The sequence below is a fragment of the Podarcis gaigeae genome, assembly GCF_964106915.1.
Source record: "Podarcis gaigeae genome assembly, chromosome: 16".
NCBI classification, from domain to species: domain Eukaryota; kingdom Metazoa; phylum Chordata; class Lepidosauria; order Squamata; family Lacertidae; genus Podarcis; species Podarcis gaigeae.
In genome coordinates, this window is record NC_139693.1 from 4,998,501 (window position 1) to 5,025,091 (window position 26,591).

The window sequence follows — 26,591 nt, forward strand, 5'->3', positions numbered from 1 at the left end:
TGGGTGGCAGAAAGGACAGTTTCCTATATCCCAGGAGAGAGAGAACAGCTCTCTCCATCGTCTCCTTCAGAGTTTCAAGCAAGTATGTAAAGAAATAGCCTCTTCAGCTGCTCCACTGCACTAGTCCTCAGTGAGGAAGCTACGCACATTCCACCCCAACCAACTTGGGACTCTGTATTTTATTTATTGAACAAAATTTATGCACCGCTTATGAGGACAAAAGGCCTCTAAGAGGTTTGTAGGAGACAGTCTAAAATATTCAGAAGAAGAAACATGAATGGCGCTCTCTCTCTCTTTCTCCCTTCCAGGTGAGATTGTGGCCATCATTTTCGGGGTGATTTTGGGTTGCCTGGGCATTTTCCTCGCCGGCTGGATTGTGGCGAAGAGAATACGGTGAGATGCGGACACAGACTGAGGCCAAGCTGGTTCCTTCTTCCGGCAGGAGGTATCCCCCCTGGTTAACTTGATGCCAAAACAACAAGTGTTACCCCAGACGTGCCCCCCACAAGGAGATGGGTGCTAATTTGGGGTGAGGGCTGTGGTGCCTCTTAAGAGCCTATCAGGCCTGGGGAACTCCCATTAGGCTCAGCAAGTGGCAAGGGGAACTGTAGTTCAGCCAGCACCTTAGAGCAGCTGCTGTAGAATTATTTCTGCTGCCTCCCTGACTTTCGCCCTCCCTCCTTCTCAACCAGGGAGAAGAGGATGCAGGAACAAAAGGGCGTCGTCTTCACGTCTTCTTCCCGGCGAGCCGTTCTGGACTGACTCCTTGACTCGCGGCGCAGACAGGCTCCCTCTGAACCATCTCCTCTTCCTTTGCCCTGACACACACACACAAAAATTATGCATTTTGCAGGGCCAGGAAGGGCAGCGGATGAGGCCACAGAAATTTGGCCCTCCCGATGTTGAGGAACTACAACTCCCACCCCCTTCCCTTGGCGGGAGTTGTAGTTCGACAGCACCCGGGTCGCCGAAGGTCTCCCCACCTCTGCTTTGTCCAGAGAGCAGGAATTTAGGGCGGCCTTTCTCTCAAGCAGCTGCCCTCCAGATAATGTACTCCGATTCCCATCAGCCAGTGCAACCGACGAGTTGAGGAAGTTTACAGGGTCAACATCTGGAGAGCAAGGCTGATAAGAGAGGAAAATCCAGGTTGTTTAAAAAGAAAATTTTTTGGCAGTCTGCTAGGTTTGACAAGGAACATATGTACAAAGAGTTTTGGGTTTGTCCTGTTTGCGATTTCTTTCCACCCGGGGAAAAAAAATAAATCAGAATCAGATACATTCTTGTTATTTTCATGGATTTAATACACCCACACATAAACACCGCATTTCTTCCTGGAGCCAGTTGCAAACAGATGTAGACTGAGTCCTCTTTTGAGCAGATCGTTTCCATCTAACCACTTTATAAAAGAAATAAAAGTCCCTTCCCCTCTTTTTGCCCCAATGACTGCATACTGTTTTGGATTTGGGGTGGGGGAAAGGGAGGTGGTGAGACAAGGGGAGATGGGGCACAAATCTATTTTGGGTTGCCTGGGCATTTTGGGGAGGCAGTGTGGGGTAACGGTTAGTTGTGTCGGAACCGGGAAGAGACCAGGGTTGAAATCCCTGCTTGGACATGAAGTGGGTGAACTTAGGCCGGTAGCTGCCTGTCGGCCTACCTCACCAGTTTGTTGTGTGGATTAAAAGATGAGGGGAGAGAACCAGGTTTGCCACCTATATTGATGGAAGGAATGGATGAATATTGGGGGATATAAACGTGGATTTGAAGGACAGCTGGTCCAAACCTTTGCTCATTTTATGCTTGCTTGGGATCAGCGCTACGCAGTGGCGTAGCGTGGGTTGTCAGCACCCGGGGCAAGGCAAGTAATTTGCGCCCCCTAACCCGTGGATTTGCGCCCCCTAACCCTAATCCCCAGATGTTGCCAGCCCCCCTGCCTCCCCACGCTACGCCACTGGCGCTACGAGACCCTTTGGGGATGGTCTGTTAGCTTAGGTACCGTGAGCAAAACTAATAATAATAATAATAATAAAAATAATATTTATACCCCGCCCATCTGGCTGGGTTTCCCCAGCCACTCTGGGCGGCTGCCAACAGAACATTAAAAACACGATAAAACATCAGACATTAAAAACTTCCCTAAACAGGGCTGCCTTCAGATGTCTTCTAAAAGCCAGATAGTTGTTTATTTCCTTGACATCTGATGGGAGAGCGTTCCACAAGATGGGCGCCACTACTGAGAAGGCCCTCTGCCTGGTTCATAATACAGTGGTACCTCGGGATGCGAACGGGATCCGTTCCAGAGCCTTGTTCGTATCCCGAACGGAATGCAAGACGCGTCTGCGCGTTTCGCTGCTTCCGCGCATGCACGTGATGTCATTTTGAGCATCTGCGCATGCGCGAGCGGCAAAACCCGGAAATAATGCACTTCGTTACTTCCGGGTTGCCGCGGAGTGCAACTCGAATGCGCTCAAACCAAAGCACATTCAACTCGAGGTATGACTATAAGCTGTTTCATAATATCTCTTTAAAATGTCTGTTGGGGGGGTGGGGAGAGAGAAGTCACGAAGCGTAGAGATGGTTTCTGTAACTCCCAAGCCAACAGACAACAGGGCACTGCCATATGCTGAATCAGGCCGTTGGGGTCCTGATTCAGTACTTGCCAACACTGATTGGCAGCAGTTGGCTTTCCAGGGTTTTGGGCAAGGGGTGGCAGGGGACAGAACCTGGGGCCTTCTGCAAGCAAAGCAGATGTTGTACCACTGAGATAAAGCCCTCCCATTGTAAACGATGCAAGTGTCTAGTCCTCATGGTTCTGGACTGATTCAAACAGGAAGCTGCCCTGTACCAAATTGGACCCCTCAAGTGCAGCATAACTTAAAACTATAGACTCTGCACACTGACTGGCAGCGGCGGGTCTCCGGTTTTTGGGCAGCGGTCTCTCTCTCCCGGCCCTGCCTGGTGACGCCATTGGGGATTGAACCCGGCACCACTCTGCCAACTGAGTTGGGGGTTGTAATAAATGGCTCCTGGGTGTCCCTTCCAACAGTTCAGTGCTCCAGTGCTATGACGTTAGGATTCCAACCTTCAAATATAGCATTCCTGAAGAATGGATGCTTTTGAATTCTGGTGCTGGAGGAGACTCTTGAGAGTCCCATGGACTGCAAGAAGATCAAACTTTTCCATTCTGAAGGAAATCAGCCCTGAGTGCTCACTGGAAGGACAGATCCTGAAGCTGAGGCTCCAAGACTTTGGCCACCTCATGAGAAGAGAAGACTCCCTGGAAAAGACCCTGATGCTGGGAAAGATGGAGGGCACAAGGAGAAGGGGGCGACAGAGGATGAGATGGTGGGACAGTGTTCTCGAAGCTACCAGCATGTGTTTGACCAAACTGCGGGAGGCAGTGGAAGACAGGAGTGCCTGCCGGGCTCTGGTCCAGGGGGGTCATGAAGAGGCGGACACGACTAAACAACTAAACAACAACACAGATTGTACATGAGAATGGCCAAACACAACCCCCTCCCTGCAATTCCTTATTTGCGTGTTGATATGGGAACCGCAATTAGGAATTCCGCTACATTCCACACCAGCCGCCACTTGGGAGCGGAATGCAGTTCGTGGCGGGGGCACGGAGCGTTGCCAACATAGGATCAGCTGATCCCTGCATTCCCTGCCAAAAATAGCCAGACGCCTCTGAGAGGTGAGCGTTTTAAAACTACCTCTTTTCCCTGCAAAGAAGACCCCTCGGCCTGTGAGGTGGGGTGTCTGGGCTTTTGCTGTGGGTTGGGGGAGGAAAACTCCCCTTGGACCTCTTCCTTCTGCCCCGTGGAAGATGGAGCAAGTTTGTTTCCTGCTGTTCCCGAGGGCAGAACCCGAACCAATAATAATAATAATAATAATAATAATAATAATAATAATAATTTATACCCTGCCCATCTGGCTGGGTTTCCATCTGGGCGGCTTCCAACAGAATATTAAAATACAATACAGTGGTACCTCGGGTTACATATGCTTCAGGTTACAGACTCCGCTAACCCAGAAATATTACCTCGGGTTAAGAACTTTGCTTCAGGATGAGAACCAAAATCGTGCAGCCGCGGCAATAGGAGGCCCCATTAGCTAAAGTGGTTAAGAACAGTTTCAGGTTAAGAACGGACCTCTGGAATGAATTAAGTTCTTAACCTGAGGTACCACTGTAGTCTATTAAACATTAAAAGCTTCCCTAAAGAGGGCTGCCTTCAGATGTCTTCTAAAAGTCTGGTAGTTGTTTTTCTTTTTTGACCTCTGGTAGGAGGGCATTCCACAGGGCGGGTGCCACCACTGAGAAGGCCCTCTGCCTAGTTCCCTGTAACTTGGCTTCTCGCAGCAAGTGAACTGCCAGAAGGCCCTTGGCGCTGGACCTCAGTGTCCGGGCAGAACGTTGGGGGCAGAGACGCTCCTTCAGGTATACTAGACCGAGGCCGTTTAGGGCTTTAAAGAACCAAATAACTCAAACAGCAAGAACAGAGATTCCCACTAGGCTTAGGAAGAACTTATGATTCTTCGGGGAGGGGGGTACACAGCGTTGAAATGTCTCCCTTGTTCCAAACCCCCTTTTATTGCCTGAGTGCAATCGTGCCAACTGCAATCCTGAAGAGGGGATCCCAGACCCGCCACCAAAACCAACAGGAAACAATTATAAGAGTTCCATCCATCCCTAGCAACCCCACGCTTTGCATCTGTAAAATGATAATAACATGGCATTTTGCCACTCCCAACGCAGGAAGCCCTGTTACAAGAGAGAAGTCCTTTTATTCATTGCAGCAACAGGGATGATAGGAAAAAGGATCCTAGCTTCAATATATATCTCTATATTTAAAGGACTGGTGATCTGTCAAAAAACAACCCAAACCCTTTAAATGCCTCTCCCCAACATATCAAAGCAGCAGTATGTTAATGTAGATGCAGTGGCACTTCCTGGCCATCAGATGGCGCTAAAACTTCCTGCTGCAGCCCAAGTGCTTTCCTGCCCAAGGTTCCAATGCTGCTGCTCACTGGCTGGCAGCCACAATCATAGAGTTGGGGGAGAAAAACCCAGAGGGAGAGACAGCCTTCTTCTCTTGTTCCTGTTTGAAAGTGGGTGGGTGGCAGAATCATTTAAACTCTTCCTCTTTTTGCAGTAAGCCCTATTTGCCTTGGCACTGGCCAGCAGCCACAAGGCCATCTTCAGTCGGAGGTGCCAACTTAGCCCTTGGTAACTCCACATTCATATGCCCAGAATTTCGCAGACATATCCGGGATTCGTCTGCCGAAAACAGCGTCCAGGCAGAATTTCTGATAACTGGTTAAAAAGTCTGGGAAAATCCATGTTGGAAGTGGGGTTTTTTGCAAAGAAAGAAAGAAAGAAAGAAAGAAAGAAAGAAAGAAAGAAAGAAAGAAAGAAAGAGTGAGTTTTGATAGCCCAAAAGTGGAAGTCACAGGAGATTCCGACTGTAAGGGAATGGCAGATAAAGTTGGTTGAATACGCTGAAATGGCAAAATTGACACACAGAATTCGCAATCAGGAGGAGACGAAGTACCAAAAAGAATGGAGTAACTTTATGGTTTATATAAGTGAGAAGTGTAGAAATATAAAAACGCTGGCAGGATTGAATTAAATCTTATGTCACGGTGTAATTTTTAACCAATGAAACTGTGAATTACAGATTGGAATAAGAAAACTTGGGGAAGGCAAGGACGGAAGTCAACGGCTCTATGGAGCATAAAGTAGGATATATGTAATAAGATTTGATGTTTTTGTTGGTTGGTGTTGGTGTTCTTAAATCTCAATAAAAAGCATAATAAAATAAAATAAATAAAATAAAATAAAATGAAATAATGAAATGAAATGAGATAAAAAAGTTTTTTGTAATGAAAAAAAGAAAGATAGATCCACAACTTTATTGTCCGGATTTCTACTTTTTGAAATATGGCAACCGTACACACTCAACTGGACCTTAACCTTCTTCTCCCCTTCCTCAAATATCCCATGAAGGCCGCTTTCATCGTCTAAGGGACCTGCTATCTTTCGTGGTCCTTGGGCTTGACCGCAGCTAGCATTGAGGGAGGGAGTCCACCTGTGGCCCACCAGATATTGCTAGGAGTCCAGCTCCCTTCAGCCCCTGCCACTATGGCCAAGGAGCAAGGGAATGCTGGGAGCTGGGAGCCCCCAACGACTTAGGAAGGGCTGCCCTCGCGCATTCAGACACACATATATTAAAAATCCAGGGCTCCAGTGTTTCAACGCATCGAGGACAACAGGAAGGCGTTTCAGTCCAAAGGCTTTTCATGCGCCACCTCTTCTGTCCTCTCAAAGGAAAAAAAAGAAACTCCAGTTCAGTTTTTGTCCTTGAAAAAGAACGACAGTAAAACAAAATCAATTGCACACAGAGGAAGGATTCTTTCATAACAAGGGATCATTCCAGTTTGGGGGTTTTAACAGCAAAAAGTGGGTGGCAGACCCATGCTGCTAGATTGATCTAGAGTAACCTGGTCACTTGAGGGGATTGTGCTCTCTTTGCAGATTAGAGCAGGATCGGCAAATCACAGCAGCAGGGCCAAATCCGGGCCTTCTTGAACAGTTCCAACCAGCTTCCAGTTGATATTACGATGCTGATGGAAATCGCTTCATTCGAGGAGGGTGGATTGTGGTCGGGCAGGCCTGCTCTCCTCTCTTGGCCCTCTGGCCAAAGTTGCCGACCAGGAGAAATGGGCGTCTAGCCTAGGCACAACTAACTTCACACCACTTTTACGTCAACATCACACATCCCAGAAAGAGAACTGGTTGTATATCCTGAGCTCCCCGACGTTGAAGAAGAGGGGAAAGGGGGCTCATTTTGGCTCCAAGAAATTGTGTGTCCCAAGAAAACATCGGAGGACAAATTACGTGGCCTTGTTTGCCTCTACCGAAAAGATGAAACTGCTTAAGAGATTAGCCGACGTTCTCCCTCTTGCAGATCAGAGTCAAGAAAATATACTTCCTTACACACACTGGAGGGACGGTAGGGAAACCAACCACATGGAATACTGAATTCCCTTCCACATGGAATATGTAATGAGCACTTCTTGGGAGTAGTTATCATCCTGCCATCAGAGCTATCAGTTCGGGCCAAAGGAATCATCCCTTGGGCTAGAAGGGTCGACTCTGGACTTGTGCCTCCCAGACAGAGGGGGGAGGGAAGAGAGAGGGCGTGGATTTGATTGGCAGAGGCTGCAGCCAACAGAAGGGCACTTGGGTGGTCCTCAGGAGCATCCTCAGATTCAGGATGCTGAAAAAGGGCGGGCTCAGTCCTCCATAGGAAGCTGCAGCGCAGAGTAGACCATCACTTGGTCAGCTTCCTTCCGCCGGCCTGGAAGAAAAGGGGGCTGTGTCAGGACAGAGAAAGACAGACGTATAGAGGCAACCACTGGCTAGACTCCATCTAAACCACGTTATCTAGGTGGTCACTGCTGCCAGTTGAGCAATCTTTGGCCAGTTGTCTGCTAGTAAGACTCTGGCCCTATCTTAAGCACTTTAAACTGGATCAATTGAGGCAGACATGGCTCCCCCCCAAAGGATCCTAAGAACTGTAGACTTTTTTATATATATTCTTGTTTCAGAATATTTATCTCTCTTTTTTTAGAAAAAAATAATAATATAAATTTTATTAGTATTTTGCACACAACACGAAAAATATCGAAAAATAACAATACGCAAAACACAAAAACCAACATTCAAAAAACAAAAACAAATCCATATCTTACAAGTAAATAATATAAACACTAAAAAGAAAAACAAACATTGACTTCCACCAATCCCACAGCGCCTCTTTTACCTCTCATTGTATCTTCCTGTTTTCCTTATCATCTCTGATATAAATCCGTCTTTCTTATCCTTTCACTTCACAAGGTTATTCCAGACTCAGCCAGATTTCTGTCCTCGAACCTTGGCTTTTAAGGTATTAATTTAGGCACTTTTTTCACTTCGCTTTTTGGTTTTTGTCTTATTATGTCTGCCAGTTTGGCTAATTCTAAATATTCTGAAAGCTTACATAACCACTGGGAACTGTAGATTGTGAAGGGTGCTGAGAGCTGCTATGAGGAGACCCACTGTTCCCACCAGAGAAACAACTCCCAGAATTCCCTGGAAAGAAGGAACCGGCTGTTAAACCACTCTGGGAGCCATCGCTGTCTCCTGCGGAGAAGCACTCCTTTTATCTGTCCTGCATACTCCAAAACCGACGAGTTCCAATGTTATGAGAGAGGGAGGAAAACATTTCTCTCTGCCCTTTCTCCATGCTATGCAGAATTTGATCGGACTCCTCTATCACGTCACCTCTCGCTTGCCTTTTTCTCTAAACCAACAAGGCTCAAACACTTGAAATCCCTGCAGCCATATGGACTAGAAACTTGGGTTTTTAATTTTTTAAAAAACTAAAGCTACCACAGTTTTCGCTCTATAGGACGCTCCTGATCATAGGACGCACCTTGTTTTAGAAGGGGAGAACAAGGAAAAAAAATTCTCCCCCTCTCTGCTCAGCGCCCCTTCAGCGAAGCGGCAGGAGAAACGGAGCCCCTTCCATTTCTCCTCCCGCTTGGCTGAAGGGGCGCTGCACAGCTCTCCCTCTCTGCTGAAGCCGGGAGAGTCTGGCTCTCTCGGCTTCAGCAAAAGGAAGCCTAAGTCTTCGGAGCGCAGCGCAAGTTCCCGCTGTGCTCCGGAGGCTTCAGGCGGCTATCCCTGAAGCCCCTTTTGCTCTCCAGGCTTCAGCGAAAGCAACGTGAAGCCAAGGAGCACGGAGGGAGGAAAACATTTCTCTCTGCGCTTCGGAGGCTTTGCGTTGCTATCGCTGAAGCCAAGGAGCCTGCATTCGCTCCATAGGAGGCACACACATTTCCCCTTAATTTTTGGAGGGGAAAAAGTGTGTCGTATAGAGCGAAAAATACAGTATTTGCTTAGGTCAAGCAAGCTGTTTCTGCTCCTACCCATGCCTGTATAAACCCAGGTGGGCTTGGTGTGTGTGTGTGTGTGTGTGTGTGTGTGTGTGTGTCTGTTTTAGCTATTGCCCTGCACTCGTTCCTCTCCCACACAGAAGTGCGACCCTCACATGACAAGCAGGTGACGATGCTCCTCAGGGAACCTCCGGCAGTGAAGAACGCCCAGACCCCCATGGAGAAGGTGATGATGAAGATGGGGATGAGGCTGGCTTCATAGCAAGGGTTTAGAAACGTCTGTGGAGATGGGAGAGAAAGAGGATTTCAGAACAAAGGATTTCAGACCACAATAAATCTGCTCTGTATATAATAATAATAATAATAATAATAATAATAATAATATAATTTATTATCTATACTCCACCCATCTGGCTGGGTTCCCCAGCCACTCTGTGAGGCTTCCAACAGAATATTAAAATACAATAGTCTATTAAACATTAAAAGCTTCCCTAAACAGGGCTGCCTTCAGATGTCTTCTAAAAGCCAGGTAGTTGTTCTTCTCTTTGACATCTGGTGGGAGGGCGTTTCACAGGGCGGTGCCACTACCTAGAAGGCCCTCTGCCTGGTTCCCTGTAACTTGGCTTCTCGCAGCAAGGGAACCGCCAGAAGGCCCTTGGCGCTGGACCTCAGTGTCCGGGCAGAACGATGGGGGTGAAGAAGCTCCTTCAGATATACTGGACCGAGGCCATTTAGGGCTTTCAAGGTCAGCACCAACACCTTGAATTTTGCTCAGAAACGTACTGGGAGACAATATACGTTTCAAGACCGGTGTTATGTGGTTTTGGCGGCCGCCCCCAGTCACCAGTCTAGCTGCCGCATTCTGGATAAGTTGTAGTTTCTGGGTCACCTTCAAAGGTAGCCACACATAGAGCGCATTGCTGTAGTCCAACCGGGAGATAACTAGAGCATGCACCACTCTGGCGAAACAGTCCGCGGGCAGGTAGAGTCTCAGCCTATATACCAAATGGAGCTCCAAATCCAGTCTTTAGCTGTGGTTCCTGCATTGCAGGGGGTTGGCTGGATGACCTAGGGAGGGCCCTTCCAGCTGTATGATCTGATCCTGTATCCTCTCCTTGTGGCTGCTGCCAATCCCCTCCACATCCCATAAACCTCTCCAAAGCAGGCAGCCCAGGCTCATCTCCACGGCAACTGCGGCTGACCGATGTGGCTTAGGGGATAATTCCCTGCTGTTCTAGAAGGCCAGATGGTTTTCATGTGACTGCAAATCTTGCATTTAACGTCCTCCCACCAGCCTCTTCTCCTCCTACACTGCTAAGGAGAAGAGCGGAGCAGGTAGGGGGTGCAAGGGAAACAAATTAAAAGAGTCCTGCTCGCAGGCCTCACTCTCCTTTGCGACACCAGGAAAAGCACACAGGAAAGCCTTTGGAAATCTGGGGAGAGGGGTGGTTGTAACTAAGACTTGATCACACGTCGTTTGAGACCTTTAACACCAGAAGATTTTTAAAAGGGGCGCAGGAATAAAACTATTCACGTTACTGTGTGAATTCAATATTCACCATTAAATGGAGAAATCCCCACCCCACCAATAAACAACAGGATAAATGGACAGCATAAAAACAAAGTAAGTGGCCTGCAGGATCAGGCCCACCTTGTCCTGTTCTCACCCAATGCCTGTGGCAAACCCACAAACAGAATTCGGGCACAAGCGAATCTCTCCTCTGCTGCCGTTTCCAGCAATTGGAATCCAGAGACATCGCCGCCTCCGGCCGTGGAGGTAGAACGTAACCATTGTGCCTCGTGGCCACTGATAGCTTCACTCTATGAATTTGTCCAATCCTTCTTTAAAGCCACCCAACTTAGTGGCCATTACTGCCTCTTGTGGGAGCGAGTTCCACAGTCTATGCACTGCGTGAAGAAGTACTTTTATCTGTCCTGAACCTTCCAGTGTTCAACTTCTTTGGATATCTCCAAGTTCTAAGGTTAGGAAAGAGAGAGAAGCTATTCTCTAAACCTTTGGGCCCATCTAGCTCAGTCGGGGCGCGGGTGGCGCTGTGGGTTAAACCACAGAGCCTAGGACTTGCTGATCCGATGGTCGGCGGTTCAAATCCCTGCGACGGGGTGAGCTCCGGTTGCTCGGTCCCTGCTCCTGCCAACCTAGCAGTTCAAAAGCACGTCAAAGTGCAAGCATCAAAGTGCAAGGGACCCCTGACCATTAGGTCCAGTCGTGACCGACTCTGGGGTTACAGCACTCATCTCGTTTTATTGGCCGAGGGAGCCGGCGTACAGCTTCCGGGTCATGTGGCCAGCATGACTAATCCCCTTCTGGTGAACCAGAGCAGCGCACGGAAACGCTGCTTACCTTCCTGCTGAAGCGGTACCTATTTATCTACTTGCACTTTGACATGCTTTCAAACTGCTAGGTTGGCAGGAGCAGGGACCGAGCAACAGGAGCTCACCCCGTCGCGGGGATTCGAACCGCCCACCTTCAGATCGGCAAACCCTAGGCTCTGTGGTTTAACACGCCACCCTTGAGACTCCTTAAGGGGAGTGAAAGGCAGGATATCAAGTCCAAACTCTTCTTAGAATCATAGAATCATAGAGTTGGAAGAGACCACCAGGGCCATCGAGTCCAACCCCCTGCCAAGCAGGAAACACCATCAGAGCACTCCTGACATATGGTTGTCAAGCCTCTGCTTCTTCTTCTTCCTGCGAGAGGGAGTTCCGTAGTTTAACCCACGCACTGTGTGAAGAAATATGCAGGAGTGTTCCTGCATCCATGTCTTCTCTGCAAGTTTCCCTTTCGGGCGTCTGCTCGGCCACCGTGAGAACTGGATTCTGGATTAGATGAGCCACTAACCTCACCCAGCTAGAGGGCCCTTCTGACTTTCTTATGGAACCTCCAGCTCCAGTGGCAGTCTATCTCGATTCCTAGGTTCTTGGGGGCATTCGGCCACTGCGAGAACAGGACACTGGAATAGACTGGGGCCTGATCCAACAGTGCTCTTCTGATGTTCCGATGTAACACGGGTCATTCTACTCACCAAGCCGGACGTGACCAGGTGACTGATGACCACCAACGCCAGAGTCCAGTAGCGGCCCTTCTCGCAGGCGTCGAAGAAGATCGTGCCCCAGAACGTGTGTAGGAAAACCAGCGCCATCGTGAGGAAGGCTGAAAGGAGGAGGGCGGGAAAATGGTCAAGCCATATTGCAGTCAGTACGATTTACGCTGTTTCTCAAAATCGGTGGTTTGGCAGTCTGTTCCATGTGGGCAGTGCCAGTTTAGAGAAGCATTTGCCAATCTTTTTTGGACTGTCAAGTGGCCAGCTCCCCAGGTAGGGATGCAATTGTCCCATTACTGGAGAGCCTTTATTAGTCAGTGTGGAGCAGGGCAGGGGAAAGTTTGGCCATCCTGATAATTTTAGACAGCAACTCCCAATAGCCCACAATCAGAGATGATGGATGTGTGTTTTATTTTATCTATTGTTAAACATATATCCTTCCTCCCAAAGGCAGGAGAGATCGGACATCTTAAAATCCATCCCACTACACACCAAAGACTAGGAAATATCTCTTATTGATAAAAAAAGGTTATTTGTGTAAGCTACTACTATTGCGGCCCGTGTTTTGTTAGCCCCAAAATGGAAAACGAGTGAGGTCCCAAGCAAAGAATGGGAACTTAAACTGACAGAATACAGTATGCGTAGCTTGCGGACCTAACTTATAGAATAAGCGAACAAGAAGAACGTATGTTTAAAGAAGATTGGAAAACATTTATTGAATATATGGGGGGAATTTGTTTCCTTTTAAAAACGCTGGCAGCAGTAAGATAAATTCGACGGTGTAAATAAGCTTTGATGGGTGCAATAATGGAATACTGAATGGTTTAGTTTATATAAAATATGCAGGGATTTATGTTATGCAAAATGAAGCATGGAAAGAGAAGGAGGGAAGTCACTGATATTTTAAGGTTGTTTAAATGAATATTTTAAATTGTACAATTTATAAATAAAAGGAAAGATCTGTTCTTGGACAGCTTGCAGGAAGGGGAAGGTACGCAGCATGCGCCAAAAACTCAACAGAGACAGCACCTCTCCAATATTTAGCAGGACAGAATTCCAAATGAGAGATGCCACAACCTTGAAGGCCCTGTTTCTCTATTGCAAGCACCCCCAAACCTGGTCCTCCAGATGTTTCGGGACTACAATTCCCATCATCCTTAGCTAACAGGACCAGTGGTCAGGGATGATGGGAACTGTAGTCCCAAAACATGTGGAGGGCCAAGATTGGGGATGTCTGCTCTATTGTATGGAATGGGTCTCCTGATAAGCTGGTTATCCTCACCTGGGGAGTGCAGGTGTCTGTCGGGTATATAAGGGCTGAGACCATTCTACGTGTTCTCTTTTAGGATTCTAGAGGGCCAAAGGTTTCCCCCACCCATAGGGAACACTGAGAACTTAGATGGACCCCACAGGTCTGTCTTGGTATCGATGGCCTTCCTATGTCCCCGAAAGTCACCTGTAGTGATTTTTTTATTTTTATTTTACCAACAACCAAAACACAAACAGTGAAAACAAACAATGAAACCCCCCAGGTTGCTGATACGTTGGGTATACATAATCAATGATAACATATTCAAATCAACTATATGCACAATTCTATATACCTTAACACTCCTCTCTCCACAAGGTTTATCTAATTTTTAAAATTTTAATTGCCCCAATTTGTTCAAACCTGCCCAAATAATTCAATATCTTCTCAAACCAATCCTTCTCATCACTGACCTTAAACCCTTTCATTTTATGTATCTTCACAGTTAGATATTCTAAGATTATAGTATTTTTTCAATTTTCCCCTCCATTGGTTCACCCCAGCTCTTCTGCACTTTTCCAATTACTTGCTATAACCTGTCTGGCTGCAATTACCATCAATTTTACCCATTTACATTCCTCTTTGGTTTATAACTCAGTGCCACTCAGGCTAATAAAGGTAAAGGTAAAGGGACTCCTGACCATTAGGTCCAGTCGTGACTGACTCTGGGGTTGCGGTGCTCATCTCGCTTTACTGGCTGAGGGAGCCGGTGTACAGATTCCAGGTCATGTGGCCAGCATGACTAAGCCGCTTCTGGCAAACCAGAGCAGCACATGGAAACGCCGTTTACCTTCCCGTCGGAGCGGTACCTATTTATCTACTTGCACTTTTGATGTGCTTTTGAACTGCTAGGTTGGCAGGAGCAGGGACCGAGCAACGGGAGCTCACCCATCGGCAAGTCCTAGGCTCTGTGGTTTAACCCACAGCGCCACCCGCATCCCACTCAGGCTAATAAGAACCATTAATTTAGATATTTCCAGCTTCCTACCCACAATTCCTGATATTTCTATACCAATCTGTTTCTGGAATTCATTAACCAACGGACAATCCCACCACATATGACTGTATGTTCCCATCACTCCACATTTCATCCAGCAATTCTTTCTTCCAGATTTTGTAATATGATATAACCTTACAGGTGTGTAATACCTGAAGTGATGAAGTAATGGGGCGAATCCCCATGGATTCCCACGGTGCCTGGCCCAATGGAGTCCGCAAGGATGTTGATGACGGAGAAGACCCCGCTGATGATTCCAAAGGAGAGACCCGACACTGCGGAAGAGAGTATGATGGACAAACCAAATTTCACAGCACTCTGAGAACGTTTATTGGTGTGCCATGCCTCATCGTACAGGACATCACTTTCCAAACTAGCAGCCACCATCATGAGAGCCGTTTATAATGGAATTTGCACACACAGGGGAAGGGCAACTCAAGAGTATATCTGAAGGAGCGTCTCCACCCCCATCTTTCAGCCCGGACACTGAGGTCCAGCACTGAGGGCCTTCTGGCGGTTCCCTCATTGCGAGAAGTGAGGTTACAGGGAAGCAGGCAGAGGGCCTTCTCAGTAGTGGCGCGCTTCCTGTGGAACGCCCTCCCACCAGATGTCAAAGAGAACAACAACTACCAGCCTTTTGGAAGACATCTGAAGGCAGCCCTGTTTAGGGAAGCTTTTAATGTTTAATAGACTATTGTATTTTAATATTCTGAAGCTTTTAATGTTTGATGTATTACAGTATTTTAATATTTTTTGGGAAGCCGCCCAGAGTGGCTGGGGAAGCCCAGCCAGATGGGCGGGGTATAAATAATAAATTATTATTATTATTATTATTATTATTAGAGATCTGAAAAAGTCAGCAAAGGTGTTACAGTGGTACCTCGGGTTAAGTACTTAATTCGTTCCGAAGGTCCGTACTTAACCTGAAACTGTTCTTAACCTGAAGCACCACTTTAGCTAATGGGGCCTCCTGCTGCCGCTGCGCCACCGGAGCACAATTTCTGTTCTCATCCTGAAGCAAAGTTCTTAACCTGAAGCACTATTTCTGGGTTAGCGGAGTCTGTAACCTGAAGCGTATGTAACCTGCAGCGTATGTAACCCGAGGTACCACTGTATTTCACTTAGAAGGGGCCGCTCTGAAAATGGAGCTTTAAAGGAAACCGAATTCTGAAGTGCGAAGGGCTTCTGCTTTAGCTTTGTTGGTTACAGGGGACTGCGTTTTAAGGCCAGAAAAGGGCTCTTGGTCCAAGCTAGCACATAAAGGGACATCTGGGTCCTACAAGGAGGAACTTATGTCACATAGAGGAGGGAGAAAGGTTGTTTTTCTGCTGCTCCAGAGAAGCGGACACGGAGCAATGGTTCCAAACTACAAGAAAGAAGATTCCACCTAAACATTAGGAAGAACCTCCTGACAGTAAGAGCTGTTTGACAGTGGAATTTGCTGCCAAGGAGTGTGGTGGAGTCTCCTTCTTTGGAGGTCTTTAAGCAGAGGCTTGACAACCATATGTCAGGAGTGCTCTGATGGTGTTTCCTGCTTGGCAGGGGGTTGGACTCGATGGCCCTTGTGGTCTCTTCCAACTCTTCTATGATTCTAACTGTTTCAGCGACAGTTGTGGCGCATGTAGGGAGTCAGACACGCAGGAAAGGGAACAGCCAGCAATTCGCTCACCATATGCCATCTGCTTGATCGAGATGGGAGACCGGCCGTCTTCGCTGATGGTCACCAACCCTTCGTCAGCTTTCCTGAGGGCAAGATGCAAAAAGAAAGCAGGAAATTTGTTGGCGGTTTGTGAGGCAGAGAAAGTCACAAGATTTTTATAGCATAGAGTTGGAAGAGGCATCAAAGGTTGTGTAGTCTGGCAATGCAGGAATCACAACTAAATAATCCCTGAATGCCTCTTTTAAAACTTCCATGTTTACCCAAGAGCTCCTAGGTTCCGACTCTTTAATTTTGTTTTTCTTTTGAACCATACTCCATTTTATTTGCGATGCACTGCTGCATTTCCCCCCCCCCCCCCCGTCATCTTTTATTTAGGAAATTTCAGTGATCAATTGTTTTCCATTTGTTTATTAGTTTTATCTTAAAGTATCTCCTTTTATGACTCCAATTTTATCTTTTGATTTATTGTATCCTTTGTGTGCATATAAAGGAGATGGATGCATCAATTTACTTTTATTTATTCAACAAGGTTTATACACACGACTTGATTGCAATAAAAAACCTTTGAGTGGTTTCTTTTTTTTAAAAAAAAGGACGCTGCATTAAATTTATCAATAAAAGACCATTATAAAAATGGACCACAGAAAGAGGGAGAAGGAAGTCAAATTTCAAAATGTTAAATTGATTGTAAAACTAATGGAATGCATGAATTTGAAAAGTATAAACAAAAAACTAAAATAAAAATTGGCGCAGAAGTGGGAATATTTGCCACAGCTTAGCAAGGCACTCTTACTTGAGGAGCTTGAAGTACGCGAAGCGAAAGGCTTCCTGGAGCAAGACCGAGACAACTGCCCCGAACATCAGAAGGCCGTACTGTAGACGCCCATCTTCCCGGTCGCTCAGATGCACCGAAATAAACCAGATCAAAGAGGCCAGGAGCAGGGAAACCAGCCAGAAAAAGGCCCTGGATAGACAGCGAGAGAAATAAAAGGACATTAATCGTTATTAACAGGTGTGCACATACAGTGGTACCTTGGTTCTCAAACTTAATCCGTTCCGGAAGTCCGTTCCAAAACCAAAGCGTTCCAAAACCAAGGCGTGCTTTCCCATAGAAAGCAATGCAAAACGGATTAATCCGTTCCAGACTTTTAAAAACAACCCCTAAAACAGCAATTTAACATGAATTTTACTCTCTAACGAGACCATTGATCCATAAAATGAAAGCAATAATCAATGCACTGTACTATAAAATAAATAAGACAGTATTGCAGGTGATAAAAATTAAATTTAACTTTTTTTCTTAACTGCATTCACTGATGATACTCATTGTTTGTTTGGGGGGCTTTTATCCATTTCCACAGTCACACAATCAATCAATCAATCAATCAATCAATCAATCAGTAGCTGAACTGGTTTCCACACAAAAACAAAAACAAATTAACCAAAAAAGCCTCTAAACAAACAAACAAACAAACAAATAGCAAAAACAAAAGTGCCAAATTTAAGCAGTTCCAGAAGACTGCTTGACTTCTGTAATGTTCAGTAACCAAGGCGCAGCTTCTGATTGGTGCAGGTGCCCTGGAAACAATAACCGACAGGTGCGTCGGATGTTCGGCTTCTGAAAAATGTTCAAAAACTGGAACACTTCCGGGTTTTTGGCATTTGAGAACCGAGGCGTTTGAGAACCAAGGTCCCCTGAACTTGGGGAGAAGAGATTCACACCAGGATAACCCACTTTCTGCAACCTTTTTAATTCGTGAGCTATTACGCAGAATTTGTTCTGCTTTGCAGGTAGGGCCTCTACAGGTATCCAGGCTACCGCTGGGGCTGATGGGAGTTGTAGTTCAAAACAGCTGCAAGGCCTCAGGCTGACAACAGCTGAGCTGAACAGCCCCTCTCCCATGCCTTTTGGGGGGCAGGAATGCTTCCGAGTACCACTTGCCAGAAACTCCCACCCTGTCAAGCCTTATCTCAGTTATTTATTTATTTTTTTTATAATATTTTTTATTGAGTTTGTAAAGTACAGAAAAAAGAATAAAGAACATATTATAAGAGTAAAGTAGAAAGGTTACAAGTTTTCTTGTTCTTTTTTCCAAATCTACTGGACTTCCCCACATCCTCCCAACCCTGCGTTCTCTGTAATACATAACATCAGCAATTTGTTAACTTATTTCATTACTTGTTGTATCCTTCGTTTTATCATGTTACCCAATTTCAAATGTGTTATAACCCAAATCATGTACATTTTCATTTAAACACAATAAAGTTATTTCATTATTCTATCTCAGACTTCTTGTGCCTTAATTTTCATTTCTTTAGTTTAACCTTACTGAAGCTAGAGTTTCCTACGTCTTAAAAGATGCATTTTTTAACATTCATACAGCTTATAGTGTTTTTCCAGATAGTCCTTAAATTTTTTCCAGTCCTCCTCGATTGTTTCTTCTCCCAGGTCTCGGATTCTGCCAGTCATTTCGGCCAGTTCCATGTAGTCCATCAACTGCGTGTGCCATTCCTCCAGTGTGGGTAAATCTTGTGTCTTCCAATACTTTGCAATCAGGATCCTTGCTGCTGTAGTAGCATACATAAAAAAAGTTCTGTCCTTCTTAAGCACTCTCTGGTCCACCATGCCCAGGAGGAAGGCCTCTGGTTTCTTAGGTAAGGTAAATCTAAGTACCTTTTTTAGTTCATTATGAATCATCTCCCAAAAGGCCTTCACTTTCGGGCAGGTCCACCAGAGGTGAAAGAATGTCCCTTCCGCCTCTTTACATTTCCAACATTTATTATCAGACAGGTGATATATCTTAGCAAGCTTGACTGGGGTCATGTACCACCGGTATATCATTTTCATAATGTTTTCCTTCAAGGCACTACATGCCGTGAATTTCATTCCGGTGTTCCATAACCTTTCCCAGTCTTCAAACATAATGTTATGCCCCAAATCCTGCGCCCACTTTATCATGGCGGATTTGACTGTCTCATCCTGAGTATTCCATTTAAGCAGCAGGTTATACATTCTCGAAAGTAGTTTACTTTTTGGTTCTAACAGTTCTGTCTCTAGTTTCGATTTTTCCACCTGGAATCCAACCTTCTTGTCTACTTTAAAAACTTCTTGAATTTGTGCATAATGCAACCAATCTCGCACCTTGTTTTTTAATTTTTCCAAGCTCTGCAACCTCCAATTGTCTCCAATCTTTTCAATTATTTCCCCATATTTAGGCCAATTGGCCTCCATGTTAAGTCTCTTACGTGCCTTAGCCTCCACCGGTGAGAGCCACCTCGGAGTCTTACTCTCCAATAAGTCTTTATATTTTGTCCAGACCGTTAAAATTGCTCTCCTAACAATGTGGTTTTTAAACAATTTGTGCACTTTAACCTTGTCATACCACAAATATGCATGCCACCCAAAAGCATTGTCAAACCCTTCCAGATCTAGGACATCAGTGTTTTCCAGTAAAATCCAATCTTTCAACCAGCAGAAGGCTGCAGATTCATAATATAACCTCAAGTCTGGCAGGGCAAATCCCCCTCTTTCTTTCGTATCAGTTAATATTTTAAACTTTATTCGGGGCTTTTTGCCCTGCCAAACAAACTTAGAAATATCCTTCTGCCACTTTCCAAAACATTCCACCTTGTCCACGATCTGTAGGGTCTGAAACAAAAATAACATTTTTGGCAATACATTCATCTTTATAGCTGCTATTCGGCCCAACAAGGAAAGTTTCAATCTTGACCACGTTTCCAAATCTCTTTTGATTTCTGACCAACATTTCTCATAGTTGTCTTTAAACAAATTCAAATTTTTGGAGGTCAGATACACCCCTAGGTATTTTACTTTTTTAACCACATTTAATTCTGTTTCTTTCAGGAACTCATCTGTTTCTGCAGTTGTCAAATTTTTTGCTATCTCAGTTATTTAAATCAGGGTGGATTTGATTAAATCAAATCGATTTAAATCACTAGTCAGTAAGACTTGATTTAAATCATTATTTTTTTACAGAAAGACTCATTCTTGCTGGTATAATCTTAACATTTACAACCAGATGAAGTTTTCATTTTTGGAATAATAAATTTTCAGAGTAGTTTTTACAGTCATATCCAAAATTACTGATTTGGTTTATACTATGATTAGAAATATATAGACGGATAATTATGAAATTATTGTGAGGTTTAATAAGTTAACTGTTTGGACAATTTTTCTGCTGTACTTTATTGGAAGGAGAAAAATAATCATTTCCTTAATAACAAATTAACAATTTATTTAACTTAAAACAATAACATTATAGCATATGTATCCATGTTTGTTAACTGATGGGGTTAAACAATTTTTTTAACAAACAACAACCTTAAGACTGAGTTTTAGCACACATGAAAAACTTTAAAACAAATCCTGATGAATAGCCTTTGGACTATAACGTAACTGAAACAGAAAACTATCTTTAGAATTATATTTCCTCCAAAAGCGTTTTATTTCAAAAATCTGATTTAAATACATTTTAAAAATGCGATTTTTTTAAAAAAATAATAATTGATTTTTCATTCACCCTGGTTTAAATTCAGCACTATCTCAAAGGAATATAAGAAGCCCCCTTGTACAGAGTCAGACCCTTGAGCTCTACCCAGCTCAGGATCATCGCTAAGTTTTATATATGCTGGAAGCCACCTAGAGTGGCTGGGGCAACCCAGTTCAGATGGGCAGGGTACAAATATATTATTATTATCCGCATGGGCTGGCATGAGCCGTCCAGGGTTTCAGCTGTAGCTGGAGATGCTATTGACCTAACCTGGGAACTTCCACACACCAGGAGACGGCTTCGACTGGGAGGCTAAACCAGGTGAGGGGAGCCAATGGGTCTCAAACCCTCAGTGAGTCAGGGACTTCTTCTGCTTCGAGAACACTGTCCCACCATCTCATCCTCTGTCGTCCCCTTCTCTTTGTGCCCTCCATCTTTCCCAACATCAGGGTCTTTTCCAGGGAGTCTTCTCTTCTCCTGAAGTGGCCAAAGTCTTGGAGCCTCAGCTTCAGGATCTGTCCTTCTAGTGAGCACTCAGGGCTGATTTCCTTCAGAATGGAGAGGTTTGATCTTCTTGCAGTCCATGGGACTCTCAAGAGTCTCCCCTCCAGCATCATAATTCAAAAGCATCCATTCTTCGGCGGTCCAGCTCACTTCCATACATCACTACTGGGAAAACCATAGCTTTAACTATATGGACCTTGTTGGCAAGGTGATGTCTCTGCTTTTTAAGATGCTGTCTAGGTTTGTCATCGCTTTTCTCCCAAGAAGCAGGCGTATTTTAATTTTGCTAACACAGCAATTTGGACTTTACCTTGGAGGCACATTCCATTCTCTCTCGAAACAGACAGATGTCAACAACCATCTTTCCTCCAAGGAGCTCAGGGTGGAAAAAATAGTTCCCCCCCCTCCCCACGTTATCCTCACAACGTCCCTGTGAGGTAGGTTAGGCCAAGACAGGTATAGGCAAACCCCGCCCTCCAGATGTTTTGGGACTACAATTCCCATCATCCCTAACCACTGGTCCTGTTAGCTAGGGGTGATCTGGAGGGCCGAGTTTGCCTATGCCTGGGCTAAGAGACAGCAGCTGGCCCGTTCCCTTCGTAGTGCATCTGTTTACACTCAGGGCTTGCTACCACGATTGGATATCTGATCTTGGACTTCAGAAACCCTTTCGAGTTTTAAACCTGAGAAGTCTCTGAGCCGGGAACCGGCCACAAACCAGACAGGTTGAGTTGGGGGCGTCAGAAAGCTCTGCTTAAATTCTTTAAGGCTGTCATGCGCCAACGATGTATCTGACTTCTCTCCTCTGAGCTATCTAAGGGAAGTTCGGTCACATGCAAACCTTTGTCATGTGCTCTATTGAGGGAAGGAAGGAAGGCAATGCAATGCAGGCTTTGGGGGGTTTTTTTTGTAAATAAACAGCAGAACTGGAAAATCTAGATTTGCAGAGAACACACACAATGCCCCCTTTTGTCAACCAAAGGTGCTTTCTCGCAGTTTCCTTTGGGGCTGTGATTTTCTCAGTGGGAATAAATGCTGTAGGCTTCAAATGCAAGGAAGAGGAAGGCTTCAACCACACCTTGCTTGCTCTCAATACATCTCCAAACCTCATCATAGCAAGCTCCCGCCATCTGTTACAGAGCCTACCATGTTGTCACCAGCAAAATGTGCTCCGGAACCAGCTTCCTACACTCTGGAGGCAATAATAAACAAGGACATGGATTGTAACTTCTGCAAAAAAAATAAATCACAGCCAACAAGACCTGGTTCAGCTGTAGGGAACCTGCCTTGCACGCAGAAGGTCTGGGGTTAAATCTGTAACATCATTGACAAAGCAGTAAATCAATCCTTTTATTTGGAATCATGAGGACAAGGCTGCAGCTCAGTGATAAGAGCACATACCGTATTTTTCGCTCTATAAGATGCACCAGACCACAAGACGCGCCTAGTTTTTGGAGGCGGAAAACAAGAAATAAATTATTCTGAATCTCAGAAGCCAGAACAGCAAGAGGGATCACTGTGCAGTGAAAGCAGCAATCCCTCTTGCTGTTCTGCCTTCTGGGATAGCTGTGCAGCCTGCATTCGCTCCATAAGACGCACATACATTTCCACTTACTTGTTAGGAGGGAAAAAGTGAGTCTTATAGAGCAAAAAATACGGTACTTTGCACGCAGGAGATCCCAGAGTGCAATCCTCAAAATCTTCAGGTCAGGCTTGGAACGTCCCACTGCCTGAAACCCCAAAGAGCTGCTGCCAGTCTGAGTGGACAATACTGAGCTACATGGACCCAAGGGTCTGACTCTGTTTAAAGTCCACTGGTCCTAAAATATGGGTTTTAAGGGAAGAGGACCCAGAGAAGACTGTGTACCTTCTAGGACCTCTTAAGACTGACAAGCTCCTTAGAAAAACCACAAGAAAAATGGTTTCTGATTTTTTTTTTTTAAAAAGATGATTATTTCTATGCTGGGGTAGCAGCACTGATGCTAAGATAGTACAGTATTTTAAACCGGGTGCTTTATCAGGGAGAAAGGAAGAGGACATGCCTGAAAAGTTAGTTCATGTCTTGGTGGGAGGGGGCACAGGTGGGCAGAATTGGCCAATAAACTGCAAATGGGCCAGTTTATGCCCACCCACTTTGCACTGTGTTGTTGGTTATAATAAGAGGGAGAGAGAAATATGCTTTTCTTCTCTTTTAAAAAGGATTGTTTGTTTATATTTATGAGTTGCTTCCTATAATAGCATATCGAAGCAATTTTGAGAATCGCCTTTCTATGTAAGCCACTTGTCAGAGCTGCCTCTAGGTCCCAGCTCACAGAGGACCAACGCTAGGCTGTCGTAATGTACAAAAGTCTTTATTGAAGTTCAATTTCCATTTCAAAGCCGCAGCGTGCAGCCCTACGTCTTAAACCCTAGATCGGCGAAGTCCCGTCTGAGTCTCCTCCCCTCTGACACCAGTTTAAGATCCTAGCCCTGCTCCACCTTTTCCGCTGCTCTCTCCTCCTCTGGGTCCTCCTGCCCGCTGGGGCATTGCCCTTTCTGGACTCTTCCGACGCTGAGTCGCTTAGCTCCTCCCCCTGCCTCCGGCGGGCTTTAGGACCCGGTTCCCAATCCTCATTCTCTGTTGTCCCGCGCTCCTGTACATTTGAACTTGCCTCTCGCGCCAACCCAGTGACCTTTCTCCTAACCGTTACACTACTTCTGTCACTGCTTCCCTCTTCCGGGATGCTGGCCGGATCTGACCTTCCCTCCGTTGTCCGACTCTCCGATGGAGGCGTGGTCAGCCCTGCCTTGTCTTCTCTCCCTGGTGGGGAGTGCACTGGCCCCGATACTTGGGACCCTTCCCCCCCACTCTGCTCTGGTGGGGAGGCTGGTCCTGATTTCCAACTACTGCTCTGGGAGTCCCTGCTGCCCCCTTGCTCCTGGGGCGTTCCCCTTGGGAACCCCCTACCTCTGGCCACTGGCGCCCCCTTCTGTGAATCTTCCGATTCGCTGGAGAGGCTCATGGAATCCCTCGGCCCACTGTCCTCTTCTCCTACGCTCCCCTCGGATTCTTCCCCTTCGCTCTCCATTCCCTCTCTTCCCTGTGCCTCTGCTCCTGAGCCCCTGACACCACTTAAGCGATTTCACATCGTTGCGTGGTTATGTGCAAATAAATAAATAATCCTCAAGAACTAAAATGACACAGATTACAATGGGACTTCTCTCCCCGGAAAAAGTATGGATATAGAGATGGTTACCTAAGCAAACATAAATGAAAAACCCCAATATAATTAAGCTGCCTTAAAATGAAAAGGTGAGATAATAATTTTGCAATCCATCAGTTATAACCTCTCGTTGCTACACTGGGATCTTCAAAGGGTGGGCTCTGTGCATGGAGCCCCCTCCCCACCCTCAACTTCATAAGTGTGTTTCCATATCACCCTCATAACCTCAAGAAGCCCCTGACCCTGGAAAAATGAGGTGGCCTCCACCCACCAGCCCTATTGCCCCTACAGGGGCTCTTGCCCTCTCCCCCCCTCCAGGCCCCACAACCCCCTACAGGTCTACTCAAACTGAGCTTACTCCACCCATGGAAGTGGGTGGAAGTTTGCACCTTATATGAACAAAACAAAACCAAGCAAAACACTGTGATCTCCGATTTAAAATGGAATAAAAGTGGGAGTAACAATTTTGCAGTCTGTCATTAATTCCCTGCCCCTTTCTTGCCTGGTGCCTGCAAAGAATGTGCTTTGCACATGCCCCAGATTCCTCTCTCCCCTCCACAATAATCTGTGAGCAAGACTACGATCTCTGCCTTAAAAGGAAAAGGTGGGCCTCGTAATTTTGCAAAAAAAGAGATTCCAGCTAAACGTCAGGAAGAAATTTCCGACAGGAAGAACCGATGGGCTCTTTTCCTTGCAGGTTTTAAAGCAGAGATTTGGGGGCCAGCTTTCGTGGATGCTTTAGTTGAGATTCCTGCATCGAGGAGGTCCCTTCATTCTACATTCTGTGATTCTATAGAAAGCCCTCCCACTTTCTCTTTGAGAGGCTGGGGCCAGAGCCTTCTCCCCTCCACAAGAACAAAAAAACACGTGAACAAAACAAGGCTATGATCTCTCTGCCTGCAAACAGGAAATGTGGGGATAATCCTGTTTTTTTCTGTTTTTTGTTTTGCAATTTATCGTTCAATCATAACCTTCCTCTCTTTGCTAGGCAGAGACCTACCACGGAAGGTCTTTCTGCACATGCCCCGGAGCCCTCTCTCCACCTCACCCTCCCCCAACCGGGACCCACTTTCCTCCCCCCAGAAAGAGGGGATTCCCCCCCCCCGCAGCAGCCCCCTTCCCCCCCAAACCAAGAGGCTGGGGCCAGAGCCTTCTCCCCTCCCCAAGAACAAAAAAACACGTGAACAAAACAAGGCTATGATCTCTCTGCCTGCAAACAGGAAATGTGGGAATAATCCTGTTTTTTCTGTTGCAATTTATCGTTCAATCATAACCTTCCTCTCTTTGCTAGGCAGAGAGCTACCACGGAAGGTCTTTCTGCACATGCCCCGGAGCCCCCTCTCCACATCACCCACCCCCAACCGGGACCCACTTTCCTTCCCCCCCCCCAAAAGAAGAGGGGATTCCCCCCCAGCAGCCCCCTCCCCCCCAAAAAAAAACAGCCCCCTGCTGACCCAGCCACCAGGATAATGACGCGCAGGGGGTCCCCGGCCACGGTGAGCAGGCAGAGGGCCAAGGCCGGCCCGAAGGCGATGAAGGTGCAGCCGAAGAACACCGCCGCCCCCATCGCCCCGAGAAGCAGCGTCGGAGGCAGCAGGAACCAGGCAGGGAGGGAAGCTCCGGCAGAGAGCACGGGCGGGGCTACAAGCGGCCAATGGGAGTCAGCGCGGAGGCGAAGCCACGCCCAGAGGGCGGGGCCGTTCCCGCAAGGCCCCATGGGAATTGTAGTCTCTCAGGTGAGAGGTGGAGGAAGGGCGGGTTCGCGCCACTCGCCCCGCCCTCATCTCCATAGATGTGTGAATAGGGTAGAGGGGACCTCCTCTAAAGCTAGATAGATATTCTTTATAGATAGGATGATATATAGACAGCATCTTAAAAAGCAGAGACATCACCTTGCCAACAAAGGTCCGTATAGTTAAAGCCATGGTTTTCCCAGTAGGGATGTATGGAAGTGAGAGCTGGACCATAAAGAAGGCTGATCGCCAAAGAATGGATGCTTTTGAATTCTGGTGCTGGAGGAGACTCTTGAGAGTCCCATGGACTGCAAGAAGATCAAACCTCTCCATTCTGAAGGAAATCAGCCCTGAGTGCTCACTGGAAGGACAGATCCTGAAGCTGAGGCTCCAAGACTTTGGCCACCTTATGAGAAGAGAAGACTCTCTGGAAAAGAGCCTGATGTTGGGAAAGATGGAGGGCACAAGGAGAAGGGGCCAACAGAGGATGAGATGGTGGGACAGTGTTCTCAAAGCTACCAGCATGAGTTTGACCAAACTGCGGGAGGCAGTGGAAGACAGGAGTGCCTGGCGTGCTCTGGTCCAGGGGGTCACGAAGAGTCGGACACGACTAAACGACTAAACAACAACAACAAAAATAATGAGATAGATAGAAAGATATATAATGAGATG

General features: G+C 46.3%; 2 protein-coding genes across 3 annotated transcripts in view; one reads left to right on the plus strand and one right to left on the minus strand.

The window, feature by feature from the left end:
* The window catches only part of CA14 (carbonic anhydrase 14), a 32,217-nt gene extending 30,791 nt beyond the window's left edge, over window positions 1-1,426 (plus strand). Inside the window, exons 10-11 of one of the 2 annotated variants that reach the window (XM_083716012.1) lie at window positions 309-445; window positions 693-1,426. In XM_083716012.1, the coding sequence (XP_083572138.1) occupies window positions 309-397 (89 nt within the window). In that variant the 3' untranslated portion in view covers window positions 398-445; window positions 693-1,426. The remainder of the gene's footprint in view (window positions 1-308; window positions 446-692) is intronic. The other variant, XM_083716011.1, reaches the window with a different exon arrangement.
* A 4,471-nt stretch (window positions 1,427-5,897) lies between these two features.
* On the minus strand, window positions 5,898-25,812 carry APH1A (aph-1 homolog A, gamma-secretase subunit). The gene is made up of 7 exons (XM_083716093.1): window positions 25,641-25,812; window positions 16,762-16,932; window positions 15,978-16,051; window positions 14,461-14,583; window positions 11,985-12,112; window positions 9,096-9,219; window positions 5,898-7,361 (listed from the first exon to the last, which is right to left on the minus strand). Exons 1-7 carry the CDS (start codon window positions 25,751-25,753, stop codon window positions 7,297-7,299), a joined length of 798 nt encoding a protein of 265 aa, XP_083572219.1. The 5' UTR covers window positions 25,754-25,812; the 3' UTR covers window positions 5,898-7,296.
* Between the last annotated feature and the right edge of the window lie 779 nt (window positions 25,813-26,591).